Raw genomic sequence first — 16,449 nt, 5'->3', positions numbered from 1 at the left:
ACGAATTAAATTTAATATGTTAACAGGAGTTACAAAAGTGACATGAATTTACGTACTAAAAACAAAAACAACTCCACAGTTAGACTTCTGATCTAGACCTTGAAAGTTTTAGTTCAACTTTTTGTGTTGTAGATTTTTTGTATGGTGGGTTTCATGTTAATGTTGTTTTGGCGTCAGCAAGCCAGCTTTACGAGTACATTCAAGTATAGGCTAGTTTGTTTTAAAAGACGTTCAAGAACCGTTGTTTTAAATAATCGCAAAAAGACACAACTGTTTAATCAAAAAATCGCCATTTTTCTTTTTGTTCCTGCAACAAACACACTGCTTAGTTTGCGTCACTAGTTAATGATTAGCGTAAAACGCCCGTTAACTGGGTTGCATTACCAGACAAACAGGTCAGTTGCTGCTGTAATAAGGAGGTTTTGGAATTGGTTTGCTAAAGGTTCTGCTATGTTGCTCACTAAGGTAAGTCCCAATTTTATGTTTTACTGGATTTTTGATATGCGTGTGGTCGTTTGTTTAGTTTATTATTTGAACGTAAATAAACTGCGTTTGGCACCAAATATCATGTTACAGGATATCTTCAAACTTAAAACAAAATTTAAAGTTTTTGTGTAAAGTTTGGCGACCATTTTGATTGTTTTGTTTGTATTTCATTGTTATAGTACTGACAATTAAATTGTTATCATTCACCTATTGTTGTAACTAGTGTTAAATCACAAACAAGCCTATTGTTCATTTGGAATGCGGTTGTTGTTTGCACACGAAATTCGCTAAATTCCAAAGTAGTAAATCGTTCGGGCGTTCAAACTCTTGGTATTTTCGGTGCTCGTTTGTTGTGAGTACTTGCTTTAAGTACTCATATATTCTATAGGAAACCAAAATGTCGAAAAGCAAAATACTTTTTATCACTTAGAATTGACTGGTAGCTTTTTTTCAACTTTCAATGTTTTTTTTCTGATTACATTTTTATACATTTTTATCCATTAATGAGAAATATTATTTCGATTGGTAAACTTCTATATATTTTACAGATTGCTTTTGTATTACTTGCTTCCTTTGCTGTTGCAAATGGTGTTCGGATTTTAAACTTTGGTAAGTCAACAAAAACCTTTAATTTAACTCAAAGCAACATTAACTAAAACTGCCTGTATTTATTTAGATACAAAAGCTACAGACTCTCCGTCCTGCCAAGATCGATGTTATGAAAGTTACGACTCTAACAATTTCTGCCAGTGCAATGCTCAATGTGGGATTTATGAAAACTGCTGTGATGATTATATTCCACTTTGTGCGAGTTTTGGTAAGGATTGCAGCTTATAAAAATCTTTACAGTAGTGTTCTTTAGGCAGCAAACCGTTTTTGTCTACAAGGACACACATCTTTAAAGTACTACTGGTATTTAAAAAAATCATTGAGGTTAATTTTACAATAAAGTCCTTGAAAATCCAAAAAGATACTCATTTTGTTGAAGTTTCACAAATAGTTAACTAGCAAAGGAGATTGACAGTTTTTATGTATATAACTGAAGCGACATGTTCAGTTTTCAAACAACAAGGACACCTAAAAAGTCATTATGGTCGGAATGGCGTTTACAAAATATTGAAACAATTGTTGCTAATTGCCTTTCAGCACTGTATGTTCTCAAACACAAGTGTTTGCGAAAAATTCAGACACGCCCACTTTTTCGTCCAATCACGTTGCGTCTCTTGCTCATAAATTTAGATTCCTGTTTAAACCGGTGCTGGGCGAAACGGAACGAATCGAATCCTTGTCATTGTGACGACACTTGCCGTAACAACGCGACCTGTTGCACAGATCATCAACAAGTCTGCATTGACTCGCGTAAGTTTATTAGTGGTGCCAACATCGAAACGCCACGGGTTCAAATCCCGAGGAGGGCCTAAGTTTGTCTGATGAAATGGTTTCGCTAGGTCTTTACTAGTTTAGGCCACGTCATGGAACTTCCTTTTTTGGTTTTAAAGTTTAATTCTTTTGCTTCGTTTATAATCGCGTCTATAGAACCAATCGATTGTTATACGTAACAGTGGGGAGCTACCTGTTTCGATTTGAAATTTTGAAAATATTACAGGGAAGTCAAAACATTTACGAATTTTTTAAGCACCACCGTCATAAAAGGCTGTACTCAGACTTTCAACTGTTTAAACCAGGGGTGTGCAACCTGCAGCTAGCGGGCCAAATGCGACCCTTGGTTTAAAGATGTCCGGCCCACAGAGAGGCTAGGATTCAAATGTACTGGCAAACGCGTCCAACTATTATATATTTTTGAATAGATAAATGCGCACTAGAATCACATGCGAATTTTACTTGTAGTTAAGCATATTTGGTAAGCAACGAAGTAAAATCACCTTGTGTTGTACACATGTGCGGCCCACGAGCTAATTTTGGCAACTGTATTTGGCCCCACAGTAACAAAGGTTGCACACCCCTGGTTTAAGTATTAAAAAGTACTAAAATCATATCTAAATACCGTTTTACAACATCGTGTTAAATACCTTTTTCTAGAAACGTGTCTGAATCGCTGCAACGAAACGTCACTCCCGCCTGGAGCAAGTTGCTACTGTGGCGGAACTTGTTCGTCATCAAATAACTGTTGTGACGATCACACCGAACAATGTGGCAACGGTAAAACCTAAAAACTAAAAGAAGTCTTATTCAATGTGAACTGAAAATGTCTTTCAGCCATTGACTAAAATGTTTCAAAAATTTCTAATACTGTGTTTTGTCAAAAAAATTTTTGCACAAAGAAGATTAAAATTTTATTGTCTTTTACAGATGTATTGTACGCTTCATCATTTCTTAACTATGATTTGTCGAAATAAAGAGCCGAATAACTATGAAAAACCATCTATTTTGGTCCAGGCTAGAAAACGTGCTAATATGTTTCTTTTATTAGTTGTTTATTGCTAAAATTGTTTCTTTTCTTTTATTCTACTAATGCAATGTTTTCCACAAAATTCCAAATTCTTTGTGCTCATCAGAAACAGACCCAGGAACCGGCTTATCCTGCGTAGGAAGATGCGACGCTTCATACAACCCGAATGACGACTGTCAGTGCAACGACCAATGCAGGCAATACGGCAACTGTTGTGACGACTACAATGCCAACTGTCTGACACCAGGTCTCTATATGACGTCATAGAATACATAGTGACGCCACCGGGGCAAATAATAACAGTGGAATTTCCGATTGTTTTTTCAACAGATTCGTGTTTAGCAAGATGCAATGAACAACATGATGGTTTCGGAAACTGTTACTGCGACTCGCAATGTTCTGATTTCAACAACTGCTGCGCTGATTTCTCCCAAATGTGCGTTGTTATATGTAAGTACATGCAGTTATTTTTAAATCAGATTAAATTGTATCATTTTAGGTCGTGTGTATTAATACAGTTTTGGATAAAACCTTGGTTCTCAAACTTTTCATAATTTTTTTAAAACGGTCCCTTTGCCATTATTTCGAGGGCTCGTGTTCCTTCAACCTGAATGTATATTTTAGAAAAACGAAAGTTGATTAGCACAATTTTAGCTAGTCATGCCAAATTGCGCATAACAATGATCCAAAGACAGCTGTGACATCACAGACACGACAAAAAAACATTGCTATTGTGCGCGAACAATTGCATTTTTCTAAGTTGTCATGCAATAAAGGCTATTCTTCAGCAATGGAGACAGTCGTTTCTCAATTCTACTTTGTTTTAATAAACTTATTTAGTGGCACAAACTGACGCCAAATAAGATTATAGAAGTACTTCAACCTATTCGCGGTCCCCAAAATTGCCTCACGGACCCCCAAAGGACCGCGGACCCCAGTTTGAGAACCGCTGCTTTAGATAAGGGTCTCTCCAAAAACTAACAAACAATACAGAACTTACAATAGTAAGTGGTGTATTGGTTTAAGATCTAATGTATTTTTCTTGTCAATTCTATCTTCATTTTTAGTGCTTAATTTATTATTGATTTAAATTCAATAATATTTCGCTATTATGCAGCAACATGTGAGAACAGATGTGATGAAACCAGCAAACCTGAAGAAGCTTCATGTTATTGTGATTCAGGATGCACCAAGTTCAACAACTGCTGTGACGATTACGCCGACTTGTGTGATCTGGGTTTGTTTGTGTGAAATTATTAGCCTAGTTTTGACACATAACAAACTCCGTAACTTAATCAGTTTAGATATTAGTTGATGAAAACGTTATATTTATGAAAGCAATATATGGGGTAGGCCTACGGTATTTGCAAAGTAATTAGAATTGTGTCAAATAAATGGTAAGTTATGCAATTAAAACATCAGTAAAATACTCAAGTGTATATAACGGAGCACTGGACTTTAGGTGTTGATAAGCGTTGTTAACATAAAAAGGTATATATAGTAGGAAAACTTGCAAGCCATTATACTACAGTACCCCAACAGAATTTTTTTTGTCGCAAATTAACGTCTATGTAGCAATTACAAAAAAAGATGTGTTATGAAAAAATGGCGGTGCTGTTAGCCCCTTTGACCAGAAAACCTAGTCTAAATTCTGGAAAATTCTGTCGTGTCTGTTTATCAAACAATTTGAATGTTTTTAGAGGAGAAATATTTGTGCAAGGGACAATGCAACGTCACAAGGACAAGATGCGACTGCACGGATGCGTGTGTTCAAGCTGGGAACTGTTGTTCGGATTATGAGGAAACTTGCCTAAGTATAAACGCTAACTTGGAAATGACTCTTTTTATAACCAACTGTTACTCCAAAAAAGCAGGATATTTGGCAGAATTAATTTAAATAATGGCATTTTTTAAATACCTTTATTAGGTCCAATGGGTGAGGTAGTTCTGGTAAATTAATTTGAAATGTAAATCCCCAGTTGTACCAGCAATCAATTGCTTTTCTGCCAATACACTAATGTTTAAACGTCTTATTCGAGAGAATATGTTCACCATACATCACAAATTTTTACTGCACATTAATTTTTTTGTAGATATGCCTCCGTGGTTGGATCTAGATTGTGCTCAAGCCAGTGAAATGAAATGCCCGGCAGGGTATGAAATTTAAATAGTTTTTTTCTCGGTACAAAAATTGTATTGAAAAATTGAGTTATTCGCATAAGAAAGCCATTTGCCAAGCTTTTATAGGCATTTAACCGGGACGTTCGGTTAAACTTTCTTTAAATAAATGTAATGATTTGCAATTTCAAGCTTACAAAACGGAATATACAATAACACGTTTTATTTTCTTATAAAATAATAGTCTGGGAATGCACAGTTCCATGCAATTAAACGGAATATGCGTTTTGTAGCCATGCAATTATCCAGAATAGTCTGAAATGGTTTAAATAATTTTGTTTTACAGTTTTGATGTCCCTCCTGTTATTCTATTCTCAATAGACGGCTTCAAAGCAGAGTATCTATACAGGGAATTTACCCCGAATATCCACAAACTAGGTAAATTGTTAACAATATGAAGATTTTTCAGCTATAAGGTTTATACTAAAACCACTTTTGTTAACATCAAAGATCAAACCATCAGCCAAGTAGTTAAAACAAATTTGTTTGATTTTTCTTATGGACAATATAAAAGTGTTTGCTTGCGGAAAAAATATTAACTATTGCACAATAGTTTCTGTTACGCAATATCGCTTATTGTTTCGTCGCAAACACTTGAACAATGCGATTGCGTATAATAACCCAACTGTTTGCATGATTCAAAAGAAGCACGCATACTGTCGTTATTTCTATAATTTGTCTACAGTTGAATACTCAACAAATTAGAAACTATATTTGTCCTAATTAACAAATCCCCATATTTTATTACTTGTTTTTTTATTTTTTGCCCCAGCTACAGTAACCTATTTAGCAGGTCGGTTTCAATTTTTCTTGGCATAATTATATGTCGAAGTATTTAAAGCTACTTGCCAAAATTAAAACATTTTCCACTATTTTGTCATTGATGCAGTACATATAACTAGTAATCTGTATTTATAACAGCTTCATGCGGTGTACATGCCCCGTACATGAGATCAGTTTATCCGACGAAAACCTTTCCAAATCATTACAGCATCATTACAGTAAGTGTTTGCTTAAATGCTTGACTTTTGCCATTTCGACCACACGTTGCTTGCACAAGAGCATGCAAACATCCTGCCCCTGCAGTTCGTTTGTGACGCACAATCCGATTGTTAACTCATCATAGGCCATTATTGGATTGCGAACGCTTTGTTTGTTTTAGCTGGTTTTAAATGGCTAGGGTCCTGCACAAACTTAAAAACAACTGTTTTATATTTTCGTCGTTTAGTGTTTATTTTATGGTCACAGCAAATATCACATAACTGCTTAAGTTCAGTTTTTGTGCTTGAAACCTTTCTCGTTGGTTATAATCGCATCTATGGTCGCAATATATTACTAGATGGTTCTATTTAATTTTGTAGAACTGCTTGTAAGGTTAAAACAGTCGCCAGTTTGGACTTCAAAGTATCAAAAGAAATACTTGACATGTATATTGTGAAACATTTAGGAAAGTTACAACAACAATATTTTTTACAGGGTTTGTACCCAGAAAGCCACGGTATAATTGACAACACGATGTACGACCATGAACTTGGGGCTGAATTTCGTTTGGGGAGTGCAGAAAGTTTTAACTCGGCCTGGTGGGGAGGGGAACCGGTAAGTACAATACGGCATTGTGACGTAACACAGGGAAAGATTGCATTGTGTGGTTTTATGCACAGTTTGCTAATTCCACCTTTCGTAAACTATGACTTGTCGAATCGACGTATTAATTGCGCAAGGGGAAACTTCGAACGAGCTCGCTAAATCCTAAAAAATGACTTGATCAAAAACATAATTGCCAGAGAACCTATACATAGATATCTTAACTGTTTTAAATATCTGATTCATACGATGTCTATGTTTTTTTTAGTTTTGGGTGACCGCCAGTAACCAGGGCCTCAAGAGCGCCACCTATTTCTGGCCTGGCTCTGACGTCAATATTACAAGATATCCCGATTATTGGTATAAGTTCGATGACACTGTGGACAACGAGGAGAGAATGTATCAGGCTTTTGATTGGCTGGATATGCCGAAAGAAGACAGGTGACAAAAGTTTTTTGTTTGTTGGATGTTGGATACACAGTTAAAACTTCCTCTTGTATTTTAGTACGCATACAAGCACAATGTTATTGAAAAGTTTCAATTTTTCAATAACAACCATGTATCCAGTTGTGGGATTCCAATTTTTTGTCAACCGGTTCTATCACAATAGTCATGTTTTTCAGTCAGTTCTGTTACAAAAAGTCTATTGACTGTAACCATTAATGCTAACCGGTTTGTTGATCTAATATAATTTTGTGAGACGGTTTTATAGAACCGTTGCGAACTGGCTGAATCCCACCACTGCATGTAGGTTATAGTAGGCCTACAAGCACAAGTATGAGTTGCAATTATCAACCATCTATCTACTGTCTGCTGTATACTGAAAATGCAAAAAAAAATCTTTAAAACCTTTCATTCAAACTTGTTAAATTTTAGACCGTCGTTCATCACCTTGTACATGGACATAGTGGACCACGCCGGTCATGATTATGGCCCAGATTCACCCGATACCAACCAAGTTTTAAAGCAAGCAGATGATATGATTGCTATACTCATGAACGGCCTAAAATTCCGGGGTCTTGATAACTGCGTTAATATTATCATCCTCGCAGATCACGGTATGTATATGTTTAAATTGTTGAAATTAAGGCATCTAGAGTGTTTCTGGCAAATGTATAGACTTGTTCAGTGATGCCCATAAACTGCAGATGTTATGTTTGACCTAGCATATCACTTTCGTACTCGGTGCTCAACCTTTTATAACATCGCACACAAACATATTGATTTGTGGTGACTTATTCATCACATTTTATAACATTGAAAAAAAAAATACTTTTATTTTTCGGTTTGTTGCACTTGTGATGTGTTTGTTGTTTACTGGAATGATTTAGAAAGTCTTTACATTGTAAGAATACGACTAATCAATCCCAGCACAAATTGTTTTAACTTCCTTGTTCGTTTTTTTAGCAAAGTTTTAATTTTTCTTTCATTTAAACTTACCAATGCACTTACACAGGTTTATTGCCCCAAGGTGCATATGCTTAGCTTGTTTATCTTTATACTCGGTGCTCAGCCTTTAGCCTTTTATGACATCACACACCTATATTACACACTCTTATCAATTATTTTATAACATTGAAGAAATACTTCACATTGAAGAAATAATTCCGCTATATGTAAACTTACCAATGCACTCACTCAGGCATGGCACAACTTTCGTGCGATCGTAAATCAAGCATTGAAGACTACGGGGTGAATCCTGATGACGTATATGTGAGAGGAGGGGCGTTTGGGAGAGTGGGAAAAGACAAAGACCCCGCAAACTGGCATCTTTTTGACCCCGAGGAAGTCCAAAATAAACTCAGATGCACCTACGACCAATCTCATTGGCTTGTGAGTTACTCATGTTACTTTACATAATCTTTATACTTTGGCAAGTTTTTTACTTTGCACTGTTAATCTGTGTGCATTCGTTCAGTTTGCCATAGGGTTCATACAGGTTAACAACCACTTCTGGTTTTAAATAAGCTTTATTTTACTGCGTTTTAACTCAATCGGCCTTTTGTTTCAGTCTGCACTAAAGTACGAATACCTCCCAAAGCGCTTCCACTATGCTTACAACGACAGAATCGAGGATGTTCATCTAACTATGGAGGATGGCTGGCTAGTTGAAGGGTAAGACAGATTGCTTAGAAAAAAGATATTTGAAAAAAAAATTATCTGATGAAAACTCCCACACTCCATTAAAAAGAATCCAAAACCTTCCGTATCTTATAACAATAAAAGTGTTCGAGTAGTAAAAGAATAAAGACTACAAGAGCTTACAAATAGGTAAAGAGTATAAACAGCAACAATATAGTGATGATGACAACAGCGATTGTTAAAACGTCTGCATGATGTATTCTATATACATAAGTATTCTGGTAGTTATGTTTCGATTAAATTGTTTTTAACTCCGTGTGTAGTGTTCCTAACCATAGTATATACGGATAGTAAATAAATAATAACATTAGAACACGAAAGTAAAATAGTAAAACCAACAAGAGTGTACGAATGAATAGTAAAGTCATCGCAAACCACATTTTGCACAGGTATAAAGGTTCTTACACAAGCTGCAGCGGTGGCACACACGGTTTCGACAACGAGTACAAAAGTATGCACGTAAGTGTTTGCGCACCAAACCAGTCGTGTGTAATTTACTGATGAAATCCATTTAACTGACAGGCGCTGTTCCTCGGCCACGGCCCTGGGTTTCAAAGGTCATACAACACGACGGAACCGTTCGAAAACATCGAAGTCTACAACCTTATGGCTGGTAGGAGCTGCTCATCGGTTGCGTTTAAAAGCGAAAAGCTGTGTTTTATATTTGATTGCCAAATGTGCCGAAATTTAAAAATTCAATCTCTCTTTTTGTATTTTTGTTACCTATAGTTAATTCAGTTCCCTAATTTCTGTAAGGGATTGTAATGTGACGTCACAATAAACGTTGTTCTGATTAAGTTACTCTACTATCAAAGTGATGTAAGAATCTGATGTAGACTATTTTTGGAATAAGAAATACTTGTTGTTTGTTTTTATTTTTTCGATTATGCGAGCATTTAATGTTACGTCACAATCAACCTTGTTCGAATAAGTAACGCCACTCCGGAAAAAGGTTCCAAATTGTTAAGCTGATTTTGACGTCATAAAAGTTGTTTCAAATACTGACGTCATAAATTGCGTTTTTTTGGAAACGTATCAATGAATCACAAATAATGAGTTACATACTTTATTTGCTTTGTAGATCTTTTGAATGTGAGTCCGGCTCCTAACAACGGGACAGCTGGTCGCATGAACAATGTGATGCAGAATCCAAACGATTTGGTTCCGGCACCTGCAGGGAAAACCCCCAACACATGTTCTTGGTCCGGACCAACAGGGGAGTTTATCGGATGTACGGCTTGTGAAGTAAGTTTGTGTGAAGAGCTCGATTTAAATCGTTTAATAATCAACAGAAAAGAAAATTTGGCAATGCATAAATATAAACAAAAGAGGTTTGGTGGTGATAAAATATTTGAACCAGTGGTTTCCAACCAGAAAAAATTACCAATAAAAGGAAATTACTTTATTTGTGCATGTGGTTTGTAAATAGACACTTAAGCTCTAGGAATATATCCTGTGTATTGATAAAAAACACAATTTTAAATGATCTTTGTAAGGTTTAGCATCTACTATGTAGTATATAAGAGAGGAATGAAAATCTTTTGAATTGTTGGGTGCTCGTCGATACAGGTTGGGACCCATTGATTTAAACTTCTACGCCAAGTTTAAAGGTTCTCTAATCGGAAGCACGTCTCTATTTTTGCTCTGAATTTAAATTAGTGCAAAGTGATTAGGCAGTTAAGTGTCACTTTCGTAAGTCTGTTACTTTAATTTGCCACTAGTAAAACAGGGGAATACCCCGAGTAAAATTGTTTTTCATTTTTCATTGGTTATATCACTTGAAATCATTTTTTTACAGGGCGTGGATGAAGCTAGCGCCAACCAGCGGTTAAACTTAAACTCGGACCAAGGTAAAGAAATACTTTTGGACGTTTTGCGATATGACTAAGTATTGCTCATCCAGCAGTTTTATTGTAAACAATCGACGTTTCGACGTCCTATACAAGACGCCTTCATCAGGATAATGACATAACTTTGCGATATGTCCGCTCTTCTGACACACATTTTAAAACACCAGTTTTATGGCGTGTCATGAAAAATTTCTTTATCACTTAATGGCAAAACGTATAGAAGCAATAAATAGTAGAAGAGCAAGGAAATGAAAAAAACAACAAACAGAGCATAATTGTGTTTTAAGAGCGAGCGGATTGCGCAATATCCCTACATTATACATTTTAATTTTTGTTACACCTTTTAAATATATCGTTTGTTATTTAGTGCTGCAGTTAATACAAAAAATATTCATAAAAATGTAAAAAATAAAAAACGTGTTTACTTTCATTTTGGCGATATTTTCAGCATTTTTTCGCGGACTTTTTGCCTTGCTTAATTTCAATGCATCGTTTCAGTTTCGGCATATCAGTCAGAACAACTGCTCTACGGTCAACCGGAAGTGTTTCCGGCCGGAAAAGCGGAACTCACTGACAACGTGTCGTTCTGTATGCTCACTCAACAGGATTACGTCACTGCTTTTGACAAGTTGAAAAAGATGCCGTTTTTCGTTTCTTACACATTAAAGAAATCTGACGTAAGTGGCAAAAGGGAAAAAATAGTTCGGTTACAATGGAAAATATTTTGACAGTTTAAGCCTGACATAACAGTCACTTAACGTTGTATTAAGAGGTCTTGTTATCTTTCTAACTATCGACACTTTCACTAATTAAAGTAACAATTTTAGCTCAAAAAGTTTTTCACAAAACACCATTTTTTTCTGGCAGCCATTCGTCATTAATGCAGAACAAAAATAATGGCGGTCTTCAAATATACCGTAGCATCAAATTGCGAACTTTGAAATAAACCCTAATAAAAAAAACACCTCAAAAGATCTGAAAAAATAAAAAAAATGTTGATTTGATGAAGTTTGGACTAAATATTGCATGTTAAGTAATCTGATGTTTGGGCGGTGATTTTAAACGTTGCTGTGATGTAACCAATGGCAACTTGTATTTGCTGAACAGGACCCGGACATGACATCATTCGTACCATGCACTCGCCATGATGTGAGAGTTGATGTCGCAGACACAACAAATTGTTCGGAATATATAAACACTCCGCTCAGGTTCAAGTACCTCTACCCGCCAGGTGACGCTATATGGGAGGATTTATTTAAAAGATAAGGGGATCCTATAGTTTAGAAAATCCTGTTTACTTTATGATAACGTTATTTTTTGATGTATTTACAAAACTGTTTCTTGTTGTCGAACAAGACTACTTGATAATTTATCTTTTTTTTTCAAGCAATTAAAGCCTTTAATTAAGATCAAATGCTTTTAATCGCAAAAGTAAGTGAAAATAACTCGAAATTTAAAATTAAACCGGAATAAATTCCATCCAAACGTTATTGTTTTTTCTTGTAATCGGAAACAACGTGGTTTGAATTTGAGTAAATTTTTCTCATTCTTTTGTTTAGGTTTATCGTCTGGCGAAGCTAAAAACGACGCACAAATTTCAAGCAATCAGGTTCCCATGTACAAATATGTTGCAACAAGTAAGTTTGGGAGCAAACCTTATAAACCACAGTCTGGTCGATACAATAAACCTGCATCTCTAAACCGACTTTTAAAGATAAATCGTTTTTTTGTGTAAACGCGAGTATTTTAACAATAACTTAAGCAAATTCAATACGTCGAGTCCAAACATATTTTGGCGTGCAAGTTTCAATTAACTCGACTGTTTATTGTTTTGTCAGCAACTCGACACAAATATATCAGAGTACAATTTTTACTCCCACCTTAGTGAAACCGAATACGTTTATCGCTAAAGCCCAACAAAAAATCGAGTATTTTTCTGCAATAACCAAACTGCAGCCGGTATTTTCAAGTTGACAAACAAGTTAAGACGATAGTTAAAACACTTGTTTCATATGGTTCTATACACTGACTTAAATAGTAGCTTTAATAAAAACCAAATTGCCAGGGATGTAGAATAAAACGTACTCATTTTATTAAACAGACGTTTCGACAAAAACAATTGTCATCATCAGTGAAATATAATGTACAAGCGAAAACTATAATGTACAATTGCAGAAGAGTTGACCAAAGATATTGACTTGCAATGTGCACTATTTTCTTGTTGTATATTACAGTGTGGGATTACATGAAAGACGTACAGCACAACTGGACTCTCAATTACAACGGAATAAACGTGGTAGTCGGACCGGCCTTTGATTATGATTATGATGGACTGGCCGATACCGCTGCCATTCTGAAAGAGTAAGTACAAAATTATTTGAGGTAGTGTCAATTGTATAAACATTGTTAACTTGTCAGGTTTTGCAACAAACTTTTGAGGCGTCTTGTTATTGCGTTAAGATATACCTATTTGATTCGTCACTTCATAGCGTTTCTTTTGGGCCTAGCTCGGTTGGTAAATCGCGGGTTCGAATCCCACCGGAGGCAGACTTTGGTGGGATTTGCCGCATAGAAATACGTGGTAATTTTTAATGTTTCAATATTTGTTTTGTCAATATATATTCAAATAACAATGATTGGTTCGATAAAAGCGCCACAATGGTACTGAACAATCATCAAGCCGGAAATAGCTGCGCAACGTTGAAACGTTATGGAGCACAAAATAATAGATGACACAGTTAGTGGATCATGACTAAACGCGTGGCAGTTACAACATAATATAGATCGTTATGTGGTGGGTTAACTGTTAAACACGCGTTGCTTAGTTGTATTGAGATCAGTGTGATACTTTTTTTATGTTTTCAGGAAAGGGGATTTTTTGAATCTTTATACTGTCTCCAAATCAACACCGATACCTACTCACTTTTTCTTCGTTGCTACACGATGCAAAATTGTGGGAGAGAGCATTGAAACTTGCACCGCGTCACCCGAAGACATCGAAGTTCTGAGTTTCATAATCCCAAATTTTGCAGTGGACCAATGCCACAAACCGGTTAGTGACAGCTTATAAATGAACCTGTGGTTTCCAACCAGGGAAAAAGTCCTACTTTAAATTTTACATGTGGTTTGTAAATAGACACTTTAGCTGTGGGAATATAACCGGTGAAGTTGCTAAAAACAATTTTAATTGATCTTTGTAGCCTATGGTTTAGCATCTACTTTGTAGTATATTTGGAAGGAATGAGAATGTTTTGAATTGTTAAAGGAGTAGCTCGTTGTTAAAAAAAGGTTTGGAACCAATGAAATAAACCATTATAGGCAGTGGTGGGATTCAGTTGGTTTGCACCGGTCCTATAGAACCGTCTAACGAAATTTTATGAGATCAGCGAACCGGTTAGCATTACTGTTACTGTCAATGGACTTTTTGTAACAAAACCGGCTAAAAATATGACTTTGGTGATAGAACCGGCTGAAATAAAATTTAAATCTCACCACTGATTATAGGCACGGAAACAAATTCTTTATTTTCTTTCTTAAATGTCATTTTACATTTTAGGATGCCGAGCTAAAAGATTGGGTTCCTGGGACACTGTTTGAGCACGTGGCGCGCATACGGGATGTGGAACTATTGACTGGACTCTCTTTCATGCCCAAATTCTCATCAGACAGCTCAACCCCTCAACTACGGGTGGAAGCCGTTCGCACTAAAACATGGCTGCCAAGTTTCTCCGGCCAATGGCTGACCGCCTTTTTAGCAGGAGATGGAGTCAATGGAGGAAATATGATTTCTATGTCACGAAGTCTTTGGCTTGTTGTGTTGGTTTGGTTTATGAACTGGCAATAAAGTTTTCGATTCAATTTTGTTGCTCCCGCTACGCGAAACGTTTATGTTGCTGCAAATGATTACAGTTGGTGTGATGCTACAAATTGCTTGTTTTTTTACCCAGCACTCCTATAGCTTACATGCGCTAATGTTAAATTACTTTTAAAAGATTAAAAATTGAATTAAATTACTGTTTACATAGAGTTCTACAATTATATTTGCATCCGTTTGTGTAATTTACATTTTCCTAAATATATTCCACTGTAGGATGTTGCGACTTTACGTTTTTGAGCTGCAATAAAATACGTGCACTTAGATTGATGATAGAATCAGTGCTTGTTAAACTATTTACAGAAATGAAACAAAAATTTGATTAGGCTAATTTTGAACCAATTTTGAGGGTTTTTGAAGGAATTAAAAACTTGCCCAAAATTTACCATTGTCATTCTGCCAGAATAAAATCGAAAAAAGGAATGCGATACGAGAGAACGTCACGGATAGATGCGCAACGAACGTTTTGGCCAAATCGAAATATTGACAAAATACGCTAATTTTAATACAATTTTTGAAATCTTTTCGGGCCCATTATTTTTTTTAAATTCGCAACATTGCCTCATCTTTTAGTCTATTTTAATAATCCGTTTTCAAAAAAGTGAACCCGACTCGATAATTACAGAAAAATGCAATTAACTAACACCCACTTTGGACCAAATGCCTACAGTGACGAAATACGCTAAGTTCAATACAATTTTTGAAATCTTTTCGGGCCCATTATTTTCTTTAAATTCGCAACATTGCCTCATCTTTTAGTCTATTTTAATAATCCATTTTCAAAAAAGTGAACCCGACTCGATAATTACAGAAAAATGTAATTAACTGTCACCCACTTTGGACCAAATGCCTATAGTGACGAAATACGCTAAGTTCAATACAATTTTTGAAATCTTTTCGGGCCCATTATTTTTTTTAAATTCGCAACATTGCCTCATCTTTTAGTCGATTTTAATAATCCGTTTTCAAAAAAGTGAACCCGACTCGATAATTACAGCAAAATGCAATTAACTAACACCCACTTTGGACCAAATGCCTATAGTGACGAAATACGCTAAGTTCAATACAATTTTTGAAATCTTTTCGGGCCCATTATTTTCTTTAACTTCGCAACATTGCTCAATCTTGTGGTCTATTTTATTAATCCATTTTCAAAAAAGTGAACCCGACTCGATAATTACAGAAAAATGCAATTAAGTAACACCCACTTTGGACCAAATGCCTATAGTGACGAAATACGCTAACTTCAATAAAATTTTTGAAATCTTTTCGGGCCCATTATTTTTTTTAAATTCGCAACATTGCCTCATCTTTTAGTCTATTTTAATAATCCGTTTTCAAAAAAGTGAACCCGACTCGATAATTACAGAAAAATGCAATTAACTAACACCCACTTTGGACCAAATGCCTATAGTGACGAAATACGCTAAGTTCAATAAAATTTTTGAAATCTTTTCGGGCCCATTATTTTTTTTAAATTCGCAACATTGCCTCATCTTTTAGTCTATTTTAATAATCCGTTTTCAAAAAAGTGAACCCGACTCGATAATTACAGCAAAATGCAATTAACTAACACCCACTTTGGACCAAATGCCTACAGTGACGAAATACGCTAAGTTCAATACAATTTTTGAAATCTTTTCGGGCCCATTATTTTTTTTAAATTCGCAACATTGCCTCATCTTTTAGTCGATTTTAATAATCCGTTTTCAAAAAAGTGAACCCGACTCGATAATTACAGAAAAATGCAATTAACTAACACCCACTTTGGACCAAATGCCTACAGTGACGAAATACGCTAAGTTCAATACGATTTTTGAAATCTTTTCGGGCCCATTATTTTCTTTAAATTCGCAACATTGCCTCATCTTTTAGTCTATTTTAATAATCCGTTTTCAAAAAAGTGAACCCGACTCGATAATTAC

The 16,449-nt window shown here is 35.6% G+C and overlaps 1 protein-coding gene and 1 long non-coding RNA gene across 2 annotated transcripts; one reads left to right on the top strand and one right to left on the bottom strand.

Annotated features, from left to right (window-relative positions):
* Positions 1 to 399: 399 nt before the first annotated feature.
* On the top strand, positions 400 to 14,831 carry LOC145239279 (venom phosphodiesterase 2-like). Its single transcript, XM_080102582.1, has 27 exons — positions 400 to 465; positions 1,035 to 1,095; positions 1,163 to 1,303; positions 1,726 to 1,845; positions 2,527 to 2,646; positions 3,003 to 3,143; positions 3,227 to 3,346; positions 4,014 to 4,133; positions 4,597 to 4,710; positions 4,990 to 5,050; positions 5,361 to 5,452; positions 5,996 to 6,075; positions 6,551 to 6,670; positions 6,927 to 7,099; positions 7,535 to 7,716; positions 8,301 to 8,491; positions 8,670 to 8,773; positions 9,190 to 9,259; positions 9,323 to 9,413; positions 9,882 to 10,045; positions 10,599 to 10,650; positions 11,149 to 11,327; positions 11,758 to 11,881; positions 12,210 to 12,287; positions 12,885 to 13,011; positions 13,516 to 13,702; positions 14,207 to 14,831. Exons 1-27 carry the CDS (start codon positions 451 to 453, stop codon positions 14,492 to 14,494), a joined length of 3,315 nt encoding a protein of 1,104 aa, XP_079958708.1. The 5' UTR covers positions 400 to 450; the 3' UTR covers positions 14,495 to 14,831.
* On the bottom strand, positions 12,721 to 13,639 carry LOC145239282 (uncharacterized). The gene is made up of 2 exons (XR_013862268.1): positions 13,574 to 13,639; positions 12,721 to 13,003 (listed from the first exon to the last, which is right to left on the bottom strand). It is a non-coding gene; the product is annotated as an uncharacterized LOC145239282 (long non-coding RNA).
* Positions 14,832 to 16,449: the final 1,618 nt, after the last annotated feature.

This window comes from Phallusia mammillata, chromosome 7 (assembly GCF_965637545.1).
Source record: "Phallusia mammillata chromosome 7, kaPhaMamm4.hap1.1, whole genome shotgun sequence".
In the NCBI taxonomy this organism is placed as follows: Eukaryota; Metazoa; Chordata; class Ascidiacea; order Phlebobranchia; family Ascidiidae; genus Phallusia; species Phallusia mammillata.
The sequence above is the reverse complement of the archived record's forward strand: the minus strand, read 5'-3'. Positions and strand labels throughout refer to the sequence as shown.